This window comes from Calidris pugnax, unplaced genomic scaffold (genome assembly GCF_001431845.1).
Source record: "Calidris pugnax isolate Ruff unplaced genomic scaffold, ASM143184v1 scaffold24, whole genome shotgun sequence".
NCBI classification, from domain to species: Eukaryota; Metazoa; Chordata; class Aves; order Charadriiformes; family Scolopacidae; genus Calidris; species Calidris pugnax.
The window spans coordinates 32,999,587-33,016,903 of NW_015090922.1; the positions used below are offsets into that span (position 1 = coordinate 32,999,587).

At 45.3% G+C, this 17,317-nt stretch overlaps 1 protein-coding gene across 1 annotated transcript; it reads right to left on the minus strand.

Moving 5' to 3' along the window:
* Positions 1 to 4,843: 4,843 nt before the first annotated feature.
* Positions 4,844 to 16,531, minus strand: LOC106892981 (solute carrier family 22 member 2-like). The gene is made up of 11 exons (XM_014950574.1): positions 15,837 to 16,531; positions 13,539 to 13,642; positions 12,245 to 12,399; positions 9,910 to 10,078; positions 8,826 to 8,940; positions 8,613 to 8,719; positions 8,296 to 8,510; positions 7,818 to 7,926; positions 6,618 to 6,730; positions 5,487 to 5,586; positions 4,844 to 4,979 (listed from the first exon to the last, which is right to left on the minus strand). Exons 1-11 carry the CDS (start codon positions 16,245 to 16,247, stop codon positions 4,913 to 4,915), a joined length of 1,665 nt encoding a protein of 554 aa, XP_014806060.1. The 5' UTR covers positions 16,248 to 16,531; the 3' UTR covers positions 4,844 to 4,912.
* Between the last annotated feature and the right edge of the window lie 786 nt (positions 16,532 to 17,317).

Genomic DNA, 17,317 nt, shown 5'->3' on the forward strand with positions numbered 1-17,317 from the left:
GATGGTACTAGGGAGAACTCCAGAAATTTTGTAAAAATAAAGAACGATTCTTTCCAAAACCCACTTATTGAAGGTTGGTGAGCACCCTGAAACATGGATTTTTTATGTTCTCTTTTGGCATAGCCCTTATACCGTGGTTTTAAGCTGTTAGGCAGGGGATAGGATCATCTTAAAAGGCCAGTCTCACTTTCATTAGCCTGGACACAGCCATGTCCAGACATTCCCTTGTTCGCCAGAGCCAGCTAATGGTTGGGCTCTGAAGTGTTCCTTCCCAAGCTCCAGGGACAGCCCTGCCACTGAGCTGATAATGCTCCAGCAGTCTCAGGACCAGACAAGCTTCAGCTGCTATTAAAAGGAAGGGAAGCTGGCAAACTGTTGTTTTACCTAAGCCAGGATGTTAGACAGCTTGTCTCATACCCTGGAGGAGACCCACTGCCACCACGTGTCCAGGACACAAAAGCTCTCTGCACTTTGAGAGCAGCCATGTGCAGTTGGACCAGATTTGGCATGTTTCATTCACTTCCCAACTCCAGGAAATAGCACATGAATTGGCAAGGTCACCAGCAAGGAAATCAATGAAGCACATTTGCCCTCATGCTCATTAAGGTGCCACCAGAAGTAAATCCCCACATAACTTGTAGGTGACAGGAAAGCAAAGGCACAACAGAGCCGTCACGTCTGCAGCTCCTGCTGTGGCAGTGGCAGTGCTTATGGAAAAAAACGAAAAAAGCTTCCAGTGTGATGGGTAAGGGTCCTGAGAGTCAGCTTTTGTAGTTACTCATTTATTCATCCCTGTATTTGCTTTGCTTGACTTCTTGTCCCTCCCCCGATTTTCTTTCTGCACAGAGTTTTCAACCAGTTTTGAATCAATGAACTATAATGAAGATAGCTGTTCTGCCAGATTTCTTTTGTTGCAGAGCAGAGACATCTCTGCAACCACAGCAGGACGCCAGCTCCACAGGACACAGAATTCCATCCCCACCCTCCCTCTTGCCCATCTCAGGCCCAGATTGTTCCTTTGTGACCTTGAAACAAATACTGGTTTTGCAGCTGCCTAGGTCAAAGTCACATCACTCCAGATCCATCCTTACCTTTTCAGAGCAGCCTCACCATGGCCCTGCTTCGCTGAACGACTTGCTTCCCTGCCTTTGAGATCCTCACAGCAACACTGAACATTAACTAGGGCTCAGGCCAGTTGAAAGCAAGGGCATGATCACCATACTGGGGCACGGGGAAGCGATCCTGGGAGAATATCACACCACCTGTGAGAGCCCAGCAACTTGGCTCAGCTGGAAGCTCTCTCCCTGCAGATGCTGTATTAAATGGCAGCAGCATCTTGTGCCTGGCATGCAGCATCCTTATTGAAAAAACAGTGCTCCCCAACAGTGCCAGGGACAAGGAGGACAGAAACAGCAAAAGGAAGCCCCGGTACCGTTGTGCCTGTTCTCCTTTGCAGCTGCAAGACTGTACCAGTTACTAAATGGGAAGGACCAGGAAAATTGTGAAAGGTGCTAGGTATTTTGGCAGACCCAGCATTGCCCTGAGGCACAGGACCCATAGCCAAATCCCAGCTCAGAGTCCTGCGGGTCCCTAAGCCTGAGCCCAGCTCACTCCAAAGCTGGTGCCCTTGCAGGGCTGGCCCTCCAAACACATAGAGATACAGCTCTGGTCCAGTGGAGCAGGGCTCTGGTGGGCTCTCAGTCCCCTGGCAGCTGTAATGCTTTTCACATCCCCAAATGAAGTCTCAACATAATTTTTTTTTTAAAAAAATCTGCATGTCTGTGCATGCACACATTTATAATGCTATAGAGGCTTCGGAAAACAGTTTTGTACAAAAAAAGTATAGATTATTCTCTATGAAGATTATAATAAGACAAGAAAATTTAGTGATTACACACTGAAAACTAAGCAAGTTATGAGGAACTGTGAGTTTTATTCCCATGCACCCCCTTTTCATGCTCTGGGATTGCCACATGCCCATCTTTGTGAGTTTGAGAACAGACAATAAAATCCCCAAGGAGGGTTACTGTCAGATAGATGGGCTCACATGAACACCATAACATGTGTAAAGGCTAGAAAAATAAAAGAAATCTGTGCAAATATGTTGTAAGTTGTACAAAGACTGTACAAGGTTTGTAGTCATCTTGGCTCCATAACAGAAGTAAGCCTCTGTTTTATTGTTCTGCCCCTTCAAAACAACGAAGACGTACTCCATAGAGGCTTATGAAGTTTTGTTGGGATGGATGCCACTACCCCCAAATTAAGATCTGCCCCCATGTTGAGGTCCACTTAGCTGGTACAAAAAGTTTCCAGCTCTGAAACATATTTGTTTTATAGTGTACAGAGAGGGAAGTAGCTGTGCAGGGACAATCCAGCATTGTAAATAAAGGATAGGCAGAACAAAAAAAAAGAAAAAAAAAAAAGAGTCAAGACAGGAGATATTATTTATTCCAATTTGCCTTTCCATGCTAGTGCCTTAAAGCCAGAAAGAGTTATCCTTTCTTCAGTCATGTGCTGCTTCTGATGTTTGGACATGGAGATAGATCTTTTTGGCCTTTGGAGCACTTTGCCTGCAAGAATAACAAGACATGAGCAGCAAACCAGGAATGAAGGTGTTCAGTGAGCATCTAACTTCAAGTTCTTCACTTGCCCTGCCTCTTCACCAGAGAAAATGAGCAGCTAATCCTCAGATCCTCTAAATTTGCTCTGGCTCCTCAGTAGATACTGGTGCTTCACTTGCCGCATAAACAGCTGCTATCAAGAATGCCCTTTTCTGTTCCACAAGATCAGTTAGGTTTTTTTAAGCACAAATAACATTTATAATGGTGTTGCAGCAGGTTTGAGAGACCAATGTGGCTATTCCCAGGCCAGTAAAGGCCCATGCTGGTTGTTTTCAGATGCCTAGGTAGACAAGTGGTAAAAAGAAAATCTCTCCAGCTAGAGTCTGAGAATTAACTAGCAACTTCTTGGAGGCGTAGGAGGCAGCTGAATAACCCCAGGCTTCTCCAAGGAGCTCTGGGAAAGGATTTTACACAATTTCAAGTGAAAGCTGCTAAGAGTTCATCATCCTGACTCACCTGTGAAAGTTTTCAACATCTTCAACAGTCTCGGGCAAAACTCTTCCTTTAGTTTCAGGTAGAAGCAACACCAATCCACCCGCAATCAAACCAAGAACAGCATTCATCCCTGTATTTGCTTTGCTTGACTTCTTGTCTCCTCCCCCATTTTCTTTCTGCACAGAGTTTTCAACCAGTTTTGAATCAATGAACTATAATGAAGATAGCTGTTCTGCCAGATTTCTTTTGTTGCAGAGCAGAGACATCTCTGCAACCACAGCAGGACGCCAGCTCCACAGGACACAGAATTCCATCCCCACCCTCCCTCTTGCCCACCTCAGGCGCAGATTGTTCCTTTGTGACCTTGAAACAAATACTGGTTTTGCAGCTGCCTAGGTCAAAGTCACATCACTCCAGATCCATCCTTACCTTTTCAGAGCAGCCTCACCATGGCCCTGCTTCGCTGAACGACTTGCTTCCCTGCCTTTGAGATCCTCACAGCAACACTGAACATTAACTAGGGCTCAGGCCAGTTGAAAGCAAGGGCATGATCACCATACTGGGGCACGGGGAAGCGATCCTGGGAGAATATCACACCACCTGTGAGAGCCCAGCAACTTGGCTCAGCTGGAAGCTCTCTCCCTGCAGATGCTGTATTAAATGGCAGCAGCATCTTGTGCCTGGCATGCAGCATCCTTATTGAAAAAACAGTGCTCCCCAACAGTGCCAGGGACAAGGAGGACAGAAACAGCAAAAGGAAGCCCCGGTACCGTTGTGCCTGTTCTCCTTTGCAGCTGCAAGACTGTACCAGTTACTAAATGGGAAGGACCAGGAAAATTGTGAAAGGTGCTAGGTATTTTGGCAGACCCAGCATTGCCCTGAGGCACAGGACCCATAGCCAAATCCCAGCTCAGAGTCCTGCGGGTCCCTAAGCCTGAGCCCAGCTCACTCCAAAGCTGGTGCCCTTGCAGGGCTGGCCCTCCAAACACATAGAGATACAGCTCTGGTCCAGTGGAGCAGGGCTCTGGTGGGCTCTCAGTCCCCTGGCAGCTGTAATGCTTTTCACATCCCCAAATGAAGTCTCAACATAATTTTTTTTTTAAAAAAATCTGCATGTCTGTGCATGCACACATTTATAATGCTATAGAGGCTTCGGAAAACAGTTTTGTACAAAAAAAGTATAGATTATTCTCTATGAAGATTATAATAAGACAAGAAAATTTAGTGATTACACACTGAAAACTAAGCAAGTTATGAGGAACTGTGAGTTTTATTCCCATGCACCCCCTTTTCATGCTCTGGGATTGCCACATGCCCATCTTTGTGAGTTTGAGAACAGACAATAAAATCCCCAAGGAGGGTTACTGTCAGATAGATGGGCTCACATGAACACCATAACATGTGTAAAGGCTAGAAAAATAAAAGAAATCTGTGCAAATATGTTGTAAGTTGTACAAAGACTGTACAAGGTTTGTAGTCATCTTGGCTCCATAACAGAAGTAAGCCTCTGTTTTATTGTTCTGCCCCTTCAAAATAACGAAGACGTACTCCATAGAGGCTTATGAAGTTTTGTTGGGATGGATGCCACTACCCCCAAATTAAGATCTGCCCCCATGTTGAGGTCCACTTAGCTGGTACAAAAAGTTTCCAGCTCTGAAACATATTTGTTTTATAGTGTACAGAGAGGGAAGTAGCTGTGCAGGGACAATCCAGCATTGTAAATAAAGGATAGGCAGAACAAAAAAAAAAAAAAAAAAAAAAAAAAAAAAAAAAAAAGAGTCAAGACAGGAGATATTATTTATTCCAATTTGCCTTTCCATGCTAGTGCCTTAAAGCCAGAAAGAGTTATCCTTTCTTCAGTCATGTGCTGCTTCTGATGTTTGGACATGGAGATAGATCTTTTTGGCCTTTGGAGCACTTTGCCTGCAAGAATAACAAGACATGAGCAGCAAACCAGGAATGAAGGTGTTCAGTGAGCATCTAACTTCAAGTTCTTCACTTGCCCTGCCTCTTCACCAGAGAAAATGAGCAGCTAATCCTCAGATCCTCTAAATTTGCTCTGGCTCCTCAGTAGATACTGGTGCTTCACTTGCCGCATAAACAGCTGCTATCAAGAATGCCCTTTTCTGTTCCACAAGATCAGTTAGGTTTTTTTAAGCACAAATAACATTTATAATGGTGTTGCAGCAGGTTTGAGAGACCAATGTGGCTATTCCCAGGCCAGTAAAGGCCCATGCTGGTTGTTTTCAGATGCCTAGGTAGACAAGTGGTAAAAAGAAAATCTCTCCAGCTAGAGTCTGAGAATTAACTAGCAACTTCTTGGAGGTGTAGGAGGCAGCTGAATAACCCCAGGCTTCTCCAAGGAGCTCTGGGAAAGGATTTTACACAATTTCAAGTGAAAGCTGCTAAGAGTTCATCATCCTGACTCACCTGTGAAAGTTTTCAACATCTTCAACAGTCTCGGGCAAAACTCTTCCTTTAGTTTCAGGTAGAAGCAACACCAATCCACCCGCAATCAAACCAAGAACAGCTTCAAATTGAACAGATGCACAAGACGCTTGTTAGCATATACCAATTTCCAGCAGATACACCACTTTCTACTGCCTGGCACAGAAGAACTCATAAATGGCATTTGATTTTGTTCTTCATACACATTAAGGCTCTATATGCAAAACCAGCATGCCACCTTTGGAGGATGTGGCAGCCATGTGGAGACAGCAATGAGCCAGTTTCAGTTGTGAGTTATGCACTGAGCTACAGCATCTCTGGCTACACAGACAGCTGTAAAGGGGAAAGAACCCTCTCCCTTTTAGTCTGTGCATATGCCAGGAAACAGATACACAATGTGTTATGTAAATAGCAGAAAAATTGTTTGTATTTTCTAAATCTCGTTATCTCCTACACAATGTGATTAACTTCTCCACTGAAGCACCCTCCTAAACAAGATGTCTGTTAAAAAGTACATATCGCCATTCAAGACGCTTTCCTATAAGTAGTGTGCTGATCAAAAGATTCAGAAAAGTTTTGCAGACCATGACCCGAGAGTTGAGGTCACTAGTCTGCAAACACTCATCTTGCATTTATTTACCAAACTCTTTCCAAATAGCTGGAGAACAGCCATTTAACAGACCATCAGAAAAGCTGAAGTGTAACAGCCACGCTTGAACTCCATTAAACAGGCAATTATGTGAAATTCTAGGTTTTGGCTCCTGGACTGAGACAATGTACCTCACAGAAGAGCAGTAATTGATCAGATTTGAATTCCTCAAAATATTACTCTCATCAAAACACTAGAGCATTTCTCAGCTCTTTGCCATCTGTCAAACCTGTATTCACCTCTAGCTTCCTTTAAAATGCAAGGAACAATAATAAGGGCAAATGAAACACGAATACATAAACAAGCTCCAGGTTGTTCTAAACTGAAGGTTCTGGCTTTTGTAGACAGAAAGGGGCTTCTGCTGAATTTGAGGCAACTCAAATTGAGCCTCAGCTGTTTTTTCTCCCGCTTTGAAACCTGGGCCCCACTGCTGCAGCTCAGGAGCAGCCAGCAAGGAGACTTACTGAATACTATCAGCGGCAGATCATGCCATACTTCCACCAGTCTGTAGACAATGAATGGGACGATGACTCCACCAACATCACACAAGGAGGAGCAGACCATCACGCCGAGGTTCCTGGTTCAACAGGAAAGGCATCACATTAGCGTCACGGTACTGGGGACAGACGGGCATGGACCACAGTTCTGACCCTTGCACAGGGCATGCAGCTCAGCAGACCACAGAATGCCAAAGTAGTTTGCAAAGCCCTAGTTTTCCACTGGTAGGCACATTTAGGAGTTGTTTAGACCTAAGTTTTACAAGAATAAAAAGCTTAGCAAACAGGAACAGGAGGGTATAACTATTTTCACAGGTGTAACCAAATTCCCAAGGTTTAAGATAGAAGAGAATCAGGCCCAAAGGGTCAGAGGGGAGTTTCTGGATACAGTAAAAATGTAAGACTATTAGCTTCAGCACATCTTAGGTCACCTAGTGCAAAGGGTGGCAAACGATTCTTCTGTTTGCTAGACCCCATTAACAAAATTTAAAACTCCACAGTATTCATTACAGATAGAGAAATAGGATATATAGGGTCTTATAATTTCACATGTTGTGTTGCTTCATATAACCAGTGTGTCCCCAATGCAGAAAGGAGGAGTAAGACTCATCTAGTCAGTGCTGACATCTTCTCTGCAGGCAGTGGCCTACAGTCACAGGGTAGAAAGAAGAAATTTTGAAGAAGAATTAACTCCCAAGCTTTAGATTTCTGCAGCGCACATATCTATTTCTGAGCTGTTCACCCTGCAGCCCACTTAGAAATAGGAAAAAAAAAATTCAGCCCTCAGGTGCAGGGCTTGAGTTAACAGACATTCTCCACCACAGACCCCACTCTTGGACAGATCCATTTAAATGTTCTTTTGATTCAAACAAGATACAAATCCAAGCACTGTGTGGGACTTCAGAACCCTCATCCACCCTGGTTGTTTCCACTTTCCCCTTTATTTCTGTCACGTGAGTTTTTATCTGCCTTAAAGCACATTTGTTGTCTTTGTGAATCTACTTTTGAAAGAATTTTACTTATGTTCCACCTACTTTACGTTCAGCAGTACCTGTGTAGTTCTGAAGCATTTAAGGATAACTCATTTTAGCATAAAACATAACATAGAAATTGGCCTCCACTATTTGTTTCCAGGCCAAATGCCATAGGGCAGGAGGATGCACCTACCTGATGTAGGTTGGATACAGTTCAGTGTTAACAAAGCAAACCATTTCAAAAGCCATTGTGATTCCCATTCTCCCGATGCAAGCAGCAATCACTTTTAGCCAATGTATGTCTGCAAAGAAAATGCATTTGACACATTTAAAATCATCCCAAAGATTTAACAGGAGTCAGGAACTTGATTCACCTGTGTGAACGAGGGAATGGGAACAGCCAGCACTACCTGAGCTGTGGCATGAAGACCCTCCCAAAGCATCACAGGGGACCCAGGTGCTTTGAGATTTATTATTAGCAGTGATGCAAATCAACCTAATTTCTCTTCTGGAGCAGGAGGAGTGCTACTACAAGTCAGGGAGGCACCACCTGATGGCAGGCATGGGTTTGGGGGCTGGACCTTGGGAAAAGGGAGGGAGAGGTGGGTGCTGTTCCCAGGGGGAAATGCCGGGGTTGGAAGCCAGAACATGGCCTCACACAGGTGACTCACCCTCTGGGATCAGGGCTGTGACAAGGCAGGCGGCCCCAGCCACCAGGTTTGATGCTGCCCAGGGGTATCGCCGCCCGATGCGGTCAATGGTGACAATGATGATGAAGGCGGCTGGGAACTCGACAAGCGCAGAATAGAGGAAATCCAAATACATGTTCCCAGCAGCTACTCCCATGTGCATGATGAGCCCCTGGTACAGGACGGAGCTTGTGAACCTAGACAGACAAGAGCATCCTGGCTTCGTTAGTCAGTTGGAGGACCGAGGTCTGCAGCCTGCTGGAGCCTTTGTAGCCTGCTCTCCAACATTATCTTCTTACCAGTTGTACATCAAAATTAATGTGTTTTTTCTCATCTGTGGTGTCCTGACAAGGTCAATGAGTGAAGGACTCTGCTTTCCAACATCTTCCTCTTCAAATTTAATATCCTGTGGAAGATCCAGTACAAAAGTACAGTAAGTTTCTGTCGGGAGGAACTGATGGAAGGAACTATGATGATGCTTGCTTACATGCATAAGCAAACCCTGAGCTCACCTCAAAATGGGAAGGCATCTTTTTCCGATTTTTTTTAGCCATATCACTGACAATTTTCATAGCTTTGTCATTTTTGCCTTGAGAGATCAACCACCTGGGAGACTCTGGGAGGCACCTACAATGCGAGTGGATGCTATTATATATCAAAACATAAAGCTTGCATAGTGCTTCCATGTATGGGGACTGTGGAGAGAGGGCTTTGGTTGAATAGAGTCAGATGGGATTTTTCTTGGGTTGTTTTTTGTGTGTGTACTCAGGAAAAGTAGTATATCCTGCTCCTGAAATGGGAAGAGAAGCAGTTGTGGAAGTGGCTTTAGTCAGAGGGGAGTTTCCTAAACATAAATCAGGGAAGGGCTTTGGTGAGAGTAGTGCTATTATTTTATTCAGCCTGTTCACCACCAACTGGCTCCACTTAGGCAGTCATTTTCCAGTTTTGCCATCACAGGTCAAGAAATAGTAAGCAAGCTAGAACTAGCTTACCAATTCACAAGTATGGAAAAAGGGAGACAATGAATCTCTTGCACTACTCCTAACCTCTCAACCCATCCAGACAATTTCTAAAATCAAAGCACTCAAACTGAAAAATATCAATCAAAAAAGCAGAGAGAATCCAAAATAAAGGTGAACCCACATGCCACCTTCTGTTTGGACCACAAAAAGCTGTGACTTTTTTCCCTAAAAAAACCTGTGTAAACAACCTATTACAGTGATGTTAGCATCCTACAATCTCTCAATAACCATCTTTTCATTATAGGATCCACTGAATTATGTTAAAGCATTTATTTCCCTTTGTGAAGTGCTTAACAAAGATAATTATAATATTAAACAACTCTCCGCCGGTGTTTTTCGAAGTGTTTTTTCTTTTAAACCGAAGTCAGGTGCAGTGCACTGGCTAAGATGCAATGAAGCCTCAGGTGCTGAGGGGTCCTATTTCCCTCTCCTTTTTGCTGTGTGCCTCCTCCTTGCACTAAGGGGCACACACAGCTGTGCAAAGCAGTGCCAATCTCCCCCTCTATCAAGCCCTGGGAGGCAGAAGCAGCTGGGTTTTGGGTCACGGGCAGAGGTACAAAGAAAGCCCCTTTACCAGTAGTAGAGGAGAAAGAAGAAGCTCGGCAGGGTGACGGTGAGCTGCAGCCACCGCCAGTGAGGGATGGCGTAAGCGATGGCATCGAAGACCAGGAGCCCAACGGAGAAGGCCGTCTGGTAGAGGATGCCCACTGTCCTCCGGTACTTTGGACCGACGACTTCTGTCACTGCAAGCACACACACAGAGAGGTGAGTGACAGCTCAGCCATGACTGCTCAGCACAGAGGTTACTTGCTCTGTGGGGACGCTGGAAGACCAGTTCTGAGTTAACAACCTGAAGAAACCATCTTGGTAATCCTGGGCTTTCTGGCATAAAAGCCCCCAGGGCAAAAATCCCCTGGTGCTCACAGAGGAGGGTTTGCTTTTCTGTCACCCAAAATATTAGCAGAGGAGAAAACACCACTCCTGCTCTTACACTGGCCTAAGGCATCCAGTAGTGTCCTCTGTCATGGAAATCTCCAAGTAAATCAAATGTTCCTCAAAGTGCACAGACGGATTTTGTTATAAAATCTAATGCCAACCTACATAATGTCTCCAATGCAATAATGAAACATCATATTTTGGCTTTGAAGTGCAGCTTTTCAGCCTGCATCTCACTCCACGCATGTAAGAAACGCTGTTACCACAGGATGGCACACAGCTTCCTGGTCAGGATGGCTTCACAGCTCATCTGCACATCACAGGATAGCAGGTTATCAACAAGAGTTAACCTGTGGTATATAGAGCTAGAAGTAACTATTCCAGCAGGTGCAGGCAGGCTCAAAATTTTGCATCCGGTTGTGTGATTGCAAGAAAGCAAACTAATGAGAAAAAGAACAGAAAGCTGTTATTTAGCATCTGAAGGAAGTGCTGGGTTTTGGAGCCACAGATTAGCTAATACTGCCTGGCCAAACAGTGCACACAGACAAAGACATCTCCCCAGGCTCAGTAGGACTGAGCCAAAAGCAGCTGAAGGGTAGAGAAGTATCCCAGGAGAGCGTGACAGCAAGGTTGCTCTGTCCTTGCACCCTTCCCTGGACATTCAGTGTCAGCCACCCTTAGGGAGAGGATACAAGTTTAAAGGGGCTTTGGGACTGATTCTGGGTGACCTCTCTCATGAGAGAGTTTCAAGGACAATCCAGAAATAAAAAAGTATAACTGAGGGAAAATATAAGGATAGGGCAAGTCATTGTCCAGACAGGGATTTTATGCTCTAAAATGGCATGAAGTTCCCCAGCAGAGGTGGTGAAGTTTTCATTTGTGCATGGAAAAGATTTAAGAGGCCAAGCAGGCATCTAGAATATGCACAGGAAGGAACAATCATGTCTTGGCAGAAGACTGTCTGGACTGTGGGCTAAATGTTTTCATTTTATTTATATCAGACATCTGGATAACTGCATTAGCAAGATGTCCCCACTAAAAGAATTAATAGAAGTTTAGGATGTTGACATTTACATTTTTTCCACTATCACAGTGAACTGGATTGCTCAGAGCTATTTGGTAGAGGCACCTGACATCCTAATCCAGATGGGCAGCACTTAAAATGTTTTATTTGCTGCTCTGGTGGTTGCTTGGTGTTGGGTATTTTTAGCAAGAACCTGAACTGCACACCAGAGAAGTCAGGGAAGTCCCAGGCTGCTCTGCCATGCACCAGAAGGTGGCCCTGAGCTGGCCCCAACCCTGCTGCCCCATAGCCGGGCTTCACCACCAGACCTGATTGGTACAAAGCACTGTGAGAACATCAGCCCAGCTCCTCACACAGCTCTGCAATCCCCTAGGTTGGCCACCACTCAGACAAGTGCACAGATACCCAAACAGCTTGTCTTCTCCTCGACAAGTACATGCTGTTCTTCGGTTATTTTTAGGCTGTAAAGCCTCTGTTTGCCCTTTAATGTTCTTTGTGTCATAAAAATGCCTCCAATGTTCCCCACCCTCTGTCTGCTTCATTAATGGCCTCCTCTGTCATCACCCCATCTGTGACTGGGCTGGAGTGGCTGCGGTCTGCCCCAGGGCTGTCGCCTTCCCCAGGCAGTACCCAAGGGGAGGGAGAGGAGCCCCAGGGGCCCAAATCTGCAAAGGGGAGCTGCACCATAAGGGAAAGCCTATCTTGAGGTAGCAGCCCTAATATACCACCACTTGCTTGAGCTTTGAAGGCTACTGATGCTTCTCTCTAATGACAGTGCTTGGAAAAGTCAAAGAGGGAGAAAGTTCCTTGATAAAACACCACGAGAGGCATTTTTTAAATAGCTTTTGTTCTACGCTTTGGGGTTTTTGTTGTGGGTTGGGTTCCCCACCCTCCCACCACCTTCATCTTCTGCAGCCAGTCTTGCTCCTGGGAAAAGGTGTGAACTCACCCAGGATGTAGCCTGCGGTCCAGCAGCCCTTGCTGACCAGCCCTTGCAAGAACCGGAGGATGACTATCCACAGGTAGGTGGGCACGAAGACCAGAAGGATTCCACAGATAGCATTTGCAAGAATTGTACTTATGAGGCAAAATTTACGACCAAACCTGGATTGGAAGATAATAGGATAATGTGTGTAAAGCAAAACAGTAGTCATGAAAACACAGGTGTTTTAAACTAGCAAGAGCTTTGTGCACCTTTAAAAATAGAAAATTCAGCTTTGCTACACAAGGGATAGATACATAGTGACTTTTATTCTTAGCACAGTACTCACTTACCTGCTTTTCTATTCCCTGAAAAAAATCCTGTGCCAATTGCTCAGCAATACCACAAAGGTTTTCAGGAAAAAGAAGTTTCCCAAAATAAAGAACAATAAACCTGTATTTACATATACTTGGATTGTGACTGTTATGCCTGAATTTCAGAACAGGCAGCTTCCTAATCTTTTCTTTTTTTTATAATGGGGGTGAAAAATAGGTATGGGTTAATATTATGATTCTGATACGTCTGCGTGCACCAGATTTATAACTGATTTATATACCACAACCTTTATCTCCAAAAAATCTAGTATGTATGGATCTTGTTGCAAGTAGGCTGCATTTCACAGCTGGAGCAACTCAGAGCTGCTGTACTAAAAGTCCTAGGCAGGAGGGCAACAAGGGAGGCGTGGGGGGGTGGAAAGAGCCTTCAAACACTGGCATTTGTTTCACTTTAATCCCAGCTGCCTGGGCTAGGGCAGCATCTCTGCTGGGTCTAAACAGGGAGCAAGAGATGCCAGGACACAGGGGTTTCTGCTTTTTCCCAGTGACTGCTGCAGCACCTATCTGGCAATCTCTGCGTCTACTATTTCAAGGCTGCTTCAAAGGAAGTAAAGTATTTCCAAGCTGCAGCCACACAGGGTGTGACAGATAAGTGGGGGCTCCAAAGCAGCATTTCCCAGCTTCAGTTAACACCCCAGGGTTCCGGTGTGGCACAACAAGGAGTTTGGGGTGCACCGTCCCAAAATAGTCCTCATGGGCTCTACAGGATTCACCCAGCAGGAGATTTGTGCAAACCACCAGGTATGACCTAAGAGACAGAGTGCTTGCTCCTCATGCCATGACTGAAAATCCAGGTGGTTGACTTTACTTTGAGAATACAGCAGAGATATTAGCAGTTGCACAACTTTCCCGCACCTTTATGTAAGCTTAGCTGCTGAACACTGATAAGGGAGGTCAGAGGGTTTTAACTGTCAGCCCACACGTACCTGTCTGCTATGTAGCCAATGTTTATGGAGCCAATAAAAAACCCAGCATTCACAGAAGACTGAAAGAGGTCCAGCTTCCAGGAGTCCTCACACACCAGGTCAAACTAAAGGAGCAACCACAGATTAGAAGCAAGACAGTGAAACGAGAAGCTGGGCTCACATCCACAAGTTTCCTTCGCTTCAGTTAAAGATTTAAATTTGTTTCTGGGTCAATTACCATTTAATCTGCACCCAGAAACCCTACTGACTTAATTAAGTGACCAACATTAAAAACAGGATCAATCCCTTGAGCAGTTTTCTGGTATTTCCCATTCATGTCTCATCTCTTGTTACTCAAAAGAACATAACTGAGTTATTACCTGTCAAGGTTGGGACCCTAATTTGTGTTAGGCCTTGTTGATCAAATCAGCATGAACCTGATGATCACCTTTGGCTTTTCAAACAGCTTGTTTTTGTGTCTGATGGTAACATTTCTGAGCAGTTCTGGTTGCCTCATACCCTTGCATGCCACAGTAATCCCTGCAGACCCCTCAGGACTAAGGGTGGTGCCTTCACTAAAGGTACCCTAGATGCTTGCAGAAGCCGGACTCATCCCACTTCCCGTGGAGCACTGGCTCCCCGAAGGAGGGTGGGAGGAGGTATCTGCACCTGCTCCTGGGGCCACAGCATTTTCTCTCTGTTCTGGCCTTTTGCTCAACTAAGTTGTCCTGCAGCCTAACGTGTATGGAGACCAGGTATTTTGTATCCAAGGCCAAGCTTTATACCACACAGGTACTCGCATATCTTAGTTATCTTACTTAAGTAGATATACATAAGAGCTACTGGAGAATAAGTTACCTCAAAAAGCTTTCCTAACATGACTGAGAATCCCTTCCCATCCTACTGGCAGCTGGGTTTATTTAAAACTATGCATCTTTAATCAACATAAAACCAGATACTCCTCCTGATACTCTGTGGGGTTGGTTTCCCATCAGGATATTCTTCCATGTGTAAATTTTTTCCTTTGAGCAAAATAACATGCTTCACTCTGCACTATTCCTTCCCTTGCTTAGCTGCCAGAGCAAGGGACAACATAACAGAGCCCGAGAACCTTCATGGAAACAGTCACATCCAGAAGCAAAACACATTGCCAAAATGCACACGGAGGCATGTGATATTTCTGGTTATCCTGTGAAGGAAACCGCCCTCAGGCCTGGCCTCGTGCCCCCTGCACAAGAGAGGGAGGACGACGGATGTGGGAGTGTGACCACACAATTCCACACAGACTCCAAGTTTTCAGCTTCCCCCAGTCTCATGAGATCATGGTGGGGGCATCTGGAGCACAGCATCTGCTCGAGCCTTTTGCAGCCAGATGTGCTGGCTCTGCGGCTGCTTTGTAGAAGTCCTGGGTCACCCTCCATTTGAGGTGTCTCACTTCCTCACTTCACTATCACGCAGTCCACCCTTGGCTGCAAGAAGTACAATTACAAGTACACCACCTAAAAATCTAGCTCCAACCTCTTCGAAAACTATAAAAGCTGAAGTTGCTAGAGCACAGAATTTACCTGCTCCCGTGTTTGTGTCAGATATATGGGGGAAAGAATCCTGACTTCCACCATCTCTAAAACTTTGGTGGAACTTTTCATGACAAAATCAAGTTTGTCATCCCAGACACTGATTTGTTTTTAAAGTTAAAGCACCTAAATCCCTAAATTACCTTCAGTAGCTTAAATAGCATTTTCAGTTTATTCACCAATCTTCTAAGAACACAGAACAGCTGTCAGATTCTCTGCAATTTATTCCTGAATTAAGCTGTTTAATTGTAGAAGGTGCCTACCTCTTCCCACCGCCCCCCCCAGTCATTCCATCACATTTGAAAAAAAGGACTTTTTTTTTTTTTAAATGAAGAAAGAGACAAAATGAAGACCTTCACAGCAGGGCGCGGGTCCCAGGAAGATGGGGAGGTCCGTGCTCGGGGCTCGGCGGGTTTTGTTTGCAGTGCTGCGGGGCACTGCTCCCCCCCAGGCACTGTTTACACACCTCCGCCAATCCCACCTCTCCTGCAATGGGAGTTACAGCCAGAACTGGACTTTATCTACCTGGGGATTTATTTGCCGAAATATGCTTTGCTCCCCAGCTGGAGATATAAGCCTCCTGGGCAGCCAAGGCAGCGTCCCACAGCAAGGAGAGCTCGCAGCAAGAGGATCCCCTCGCCCAGGTAAGCGGGCATCATTTTGACCAGGCTACACCAACCCTCTCCCAGGTCCCTCAGCTGGTCTGTAACTGAGGGGGCAAGGGAAGAAGGGTATTTGATTTTACCTCCGTCACGAGAGAGGTCCCCGGGTAGTCGTAGACCCAGCCATCCTGGCAGGGACCGAGGGGGACGGTGCTCCGGTTGCCCACGAGGCTGCCAAGGGGGTCGGTGCAGCTGATGCCCGTGGAGTTCCAGTCCACCTCGTACCTCCTGCAGCGGCTGCTGAAACTGGCCCCGTGGCCACCCCACTCAGGAACTGTGTGATTCAGCTGCTCCTCCAGGCTCCAGCCACACCGCTGGCTCAGCTCAGCCACCCCGGGGCTGAGGCAGCGATGCTCAGGGGTGAACCCGAAGAAGACGACACCCACGTACACCGGGGTGAAGGCAGCAGAAAGCAAACACAGGACAAAGAAGGTTTGCTTCTGGAACCTGTCAAATTCTCCAACATTCTCCAAAATGTCATCTAGGGTTGGCATCTTGGCATCAAAACCACCCCAAAAACCTCATCTAGGTCTTCTCTGCAGCACTGATATATTTAGTTGGCAGCAAAGCTATTTAAGTAACAAAGACATTTGACCAAAAGTCAAGACTAACTCCATAAATTATTAAACTACATGTTGCAAGCTTTATTTTTTAGGTTTCATTTGAAACCAGACCTTAATTCACCCAGGGAGAGCTTGCATTTAACCCCTAATCAGAACACGCGTGTTCCTTTTCTCCAGAAAAGCTGCTAATAGCCATAGCACTTTGGGGTGGTTTTTATTAGCCACACCAGCTCCTCAAAGAAGAGTCATTTTAAGGAGCAAGTGTAGATGGAAAATTCCACCAACGTACAAGCGAATTAAAAGTTTAGTGTAGCAGTTGCTGGGCACCACATGTGAGCAAGGCTTATCAACCAGCTTCTATAAAGAATAGTGTGAAGAGGTAAGTACACTGTGAAATGTAGTTGTCTCTATGTGGAGCCATGTAACGGTAAAGAAACCGCTCTCCTGCAAACTCCAGTATCGTGTATGTCTCACCCCTGCAGCCACCCTCACTCTCCACACTCCTCCATTTCCAAGGAAAACCTCTCCTACCTACATCAGGGAATTTGCAATTTTCACCTGACCGTATTTTTGCAATGATACAAAAAGACAGAGAGCACTCAGTAATTGCACACTGGGAATAGCTTTTGGAAGCCAATATATAAAATACTTATGGCCGGAACAGCTGTTTCTTACCGCAGAAGACCTACAAGACTTTACACAGAATTCATTGTTGGGCACCCTCAAAAATATCCAGTGATATCAGGCTTAATAATACTTCACACCATCTATGGATAGACACTTGCTACTCCAACACCTTTTGCTGACAACAGCTGCTTCCATCAGAAAAAAAAGCATAAGCAAAGGTAACATTTTAAGATGGAGAAAAGTGAAAAACGGTCTGGAAAGTGACTTGCATGGTTTAGACAACCAGGAGAAAAAAAAAAAAAAAAAAAAGACCTCCTTTCAATACATCCCAAAAAATAAACCAGCTTAAGCCATTTTTGGCCTGGGAAGAGAAA

Coding starts and splice junctions, on each gene's coding strand:
- LOC106892981 (XM_014950574.1), bottom strand. CDS start 16,247: ATGCCAACCCTAGATGACATTTTGGAGAATGTTGGAGAATTTGACAGG. Junction 7,927..8,295: donor CACAGCCCTGATCCCAGAGG/GTGAGTCACCTG, acceptor TTTTCTTTGCAG/ACATACATTGGCTAAAAGTG. Junction 4,980..5,486: donor GATGTTGAAAACTTTCACAG/GTGAGTCAGGAT, acceptor TTATTCTTGCAG/GCAAAGTGCTCCAAAGGCCA.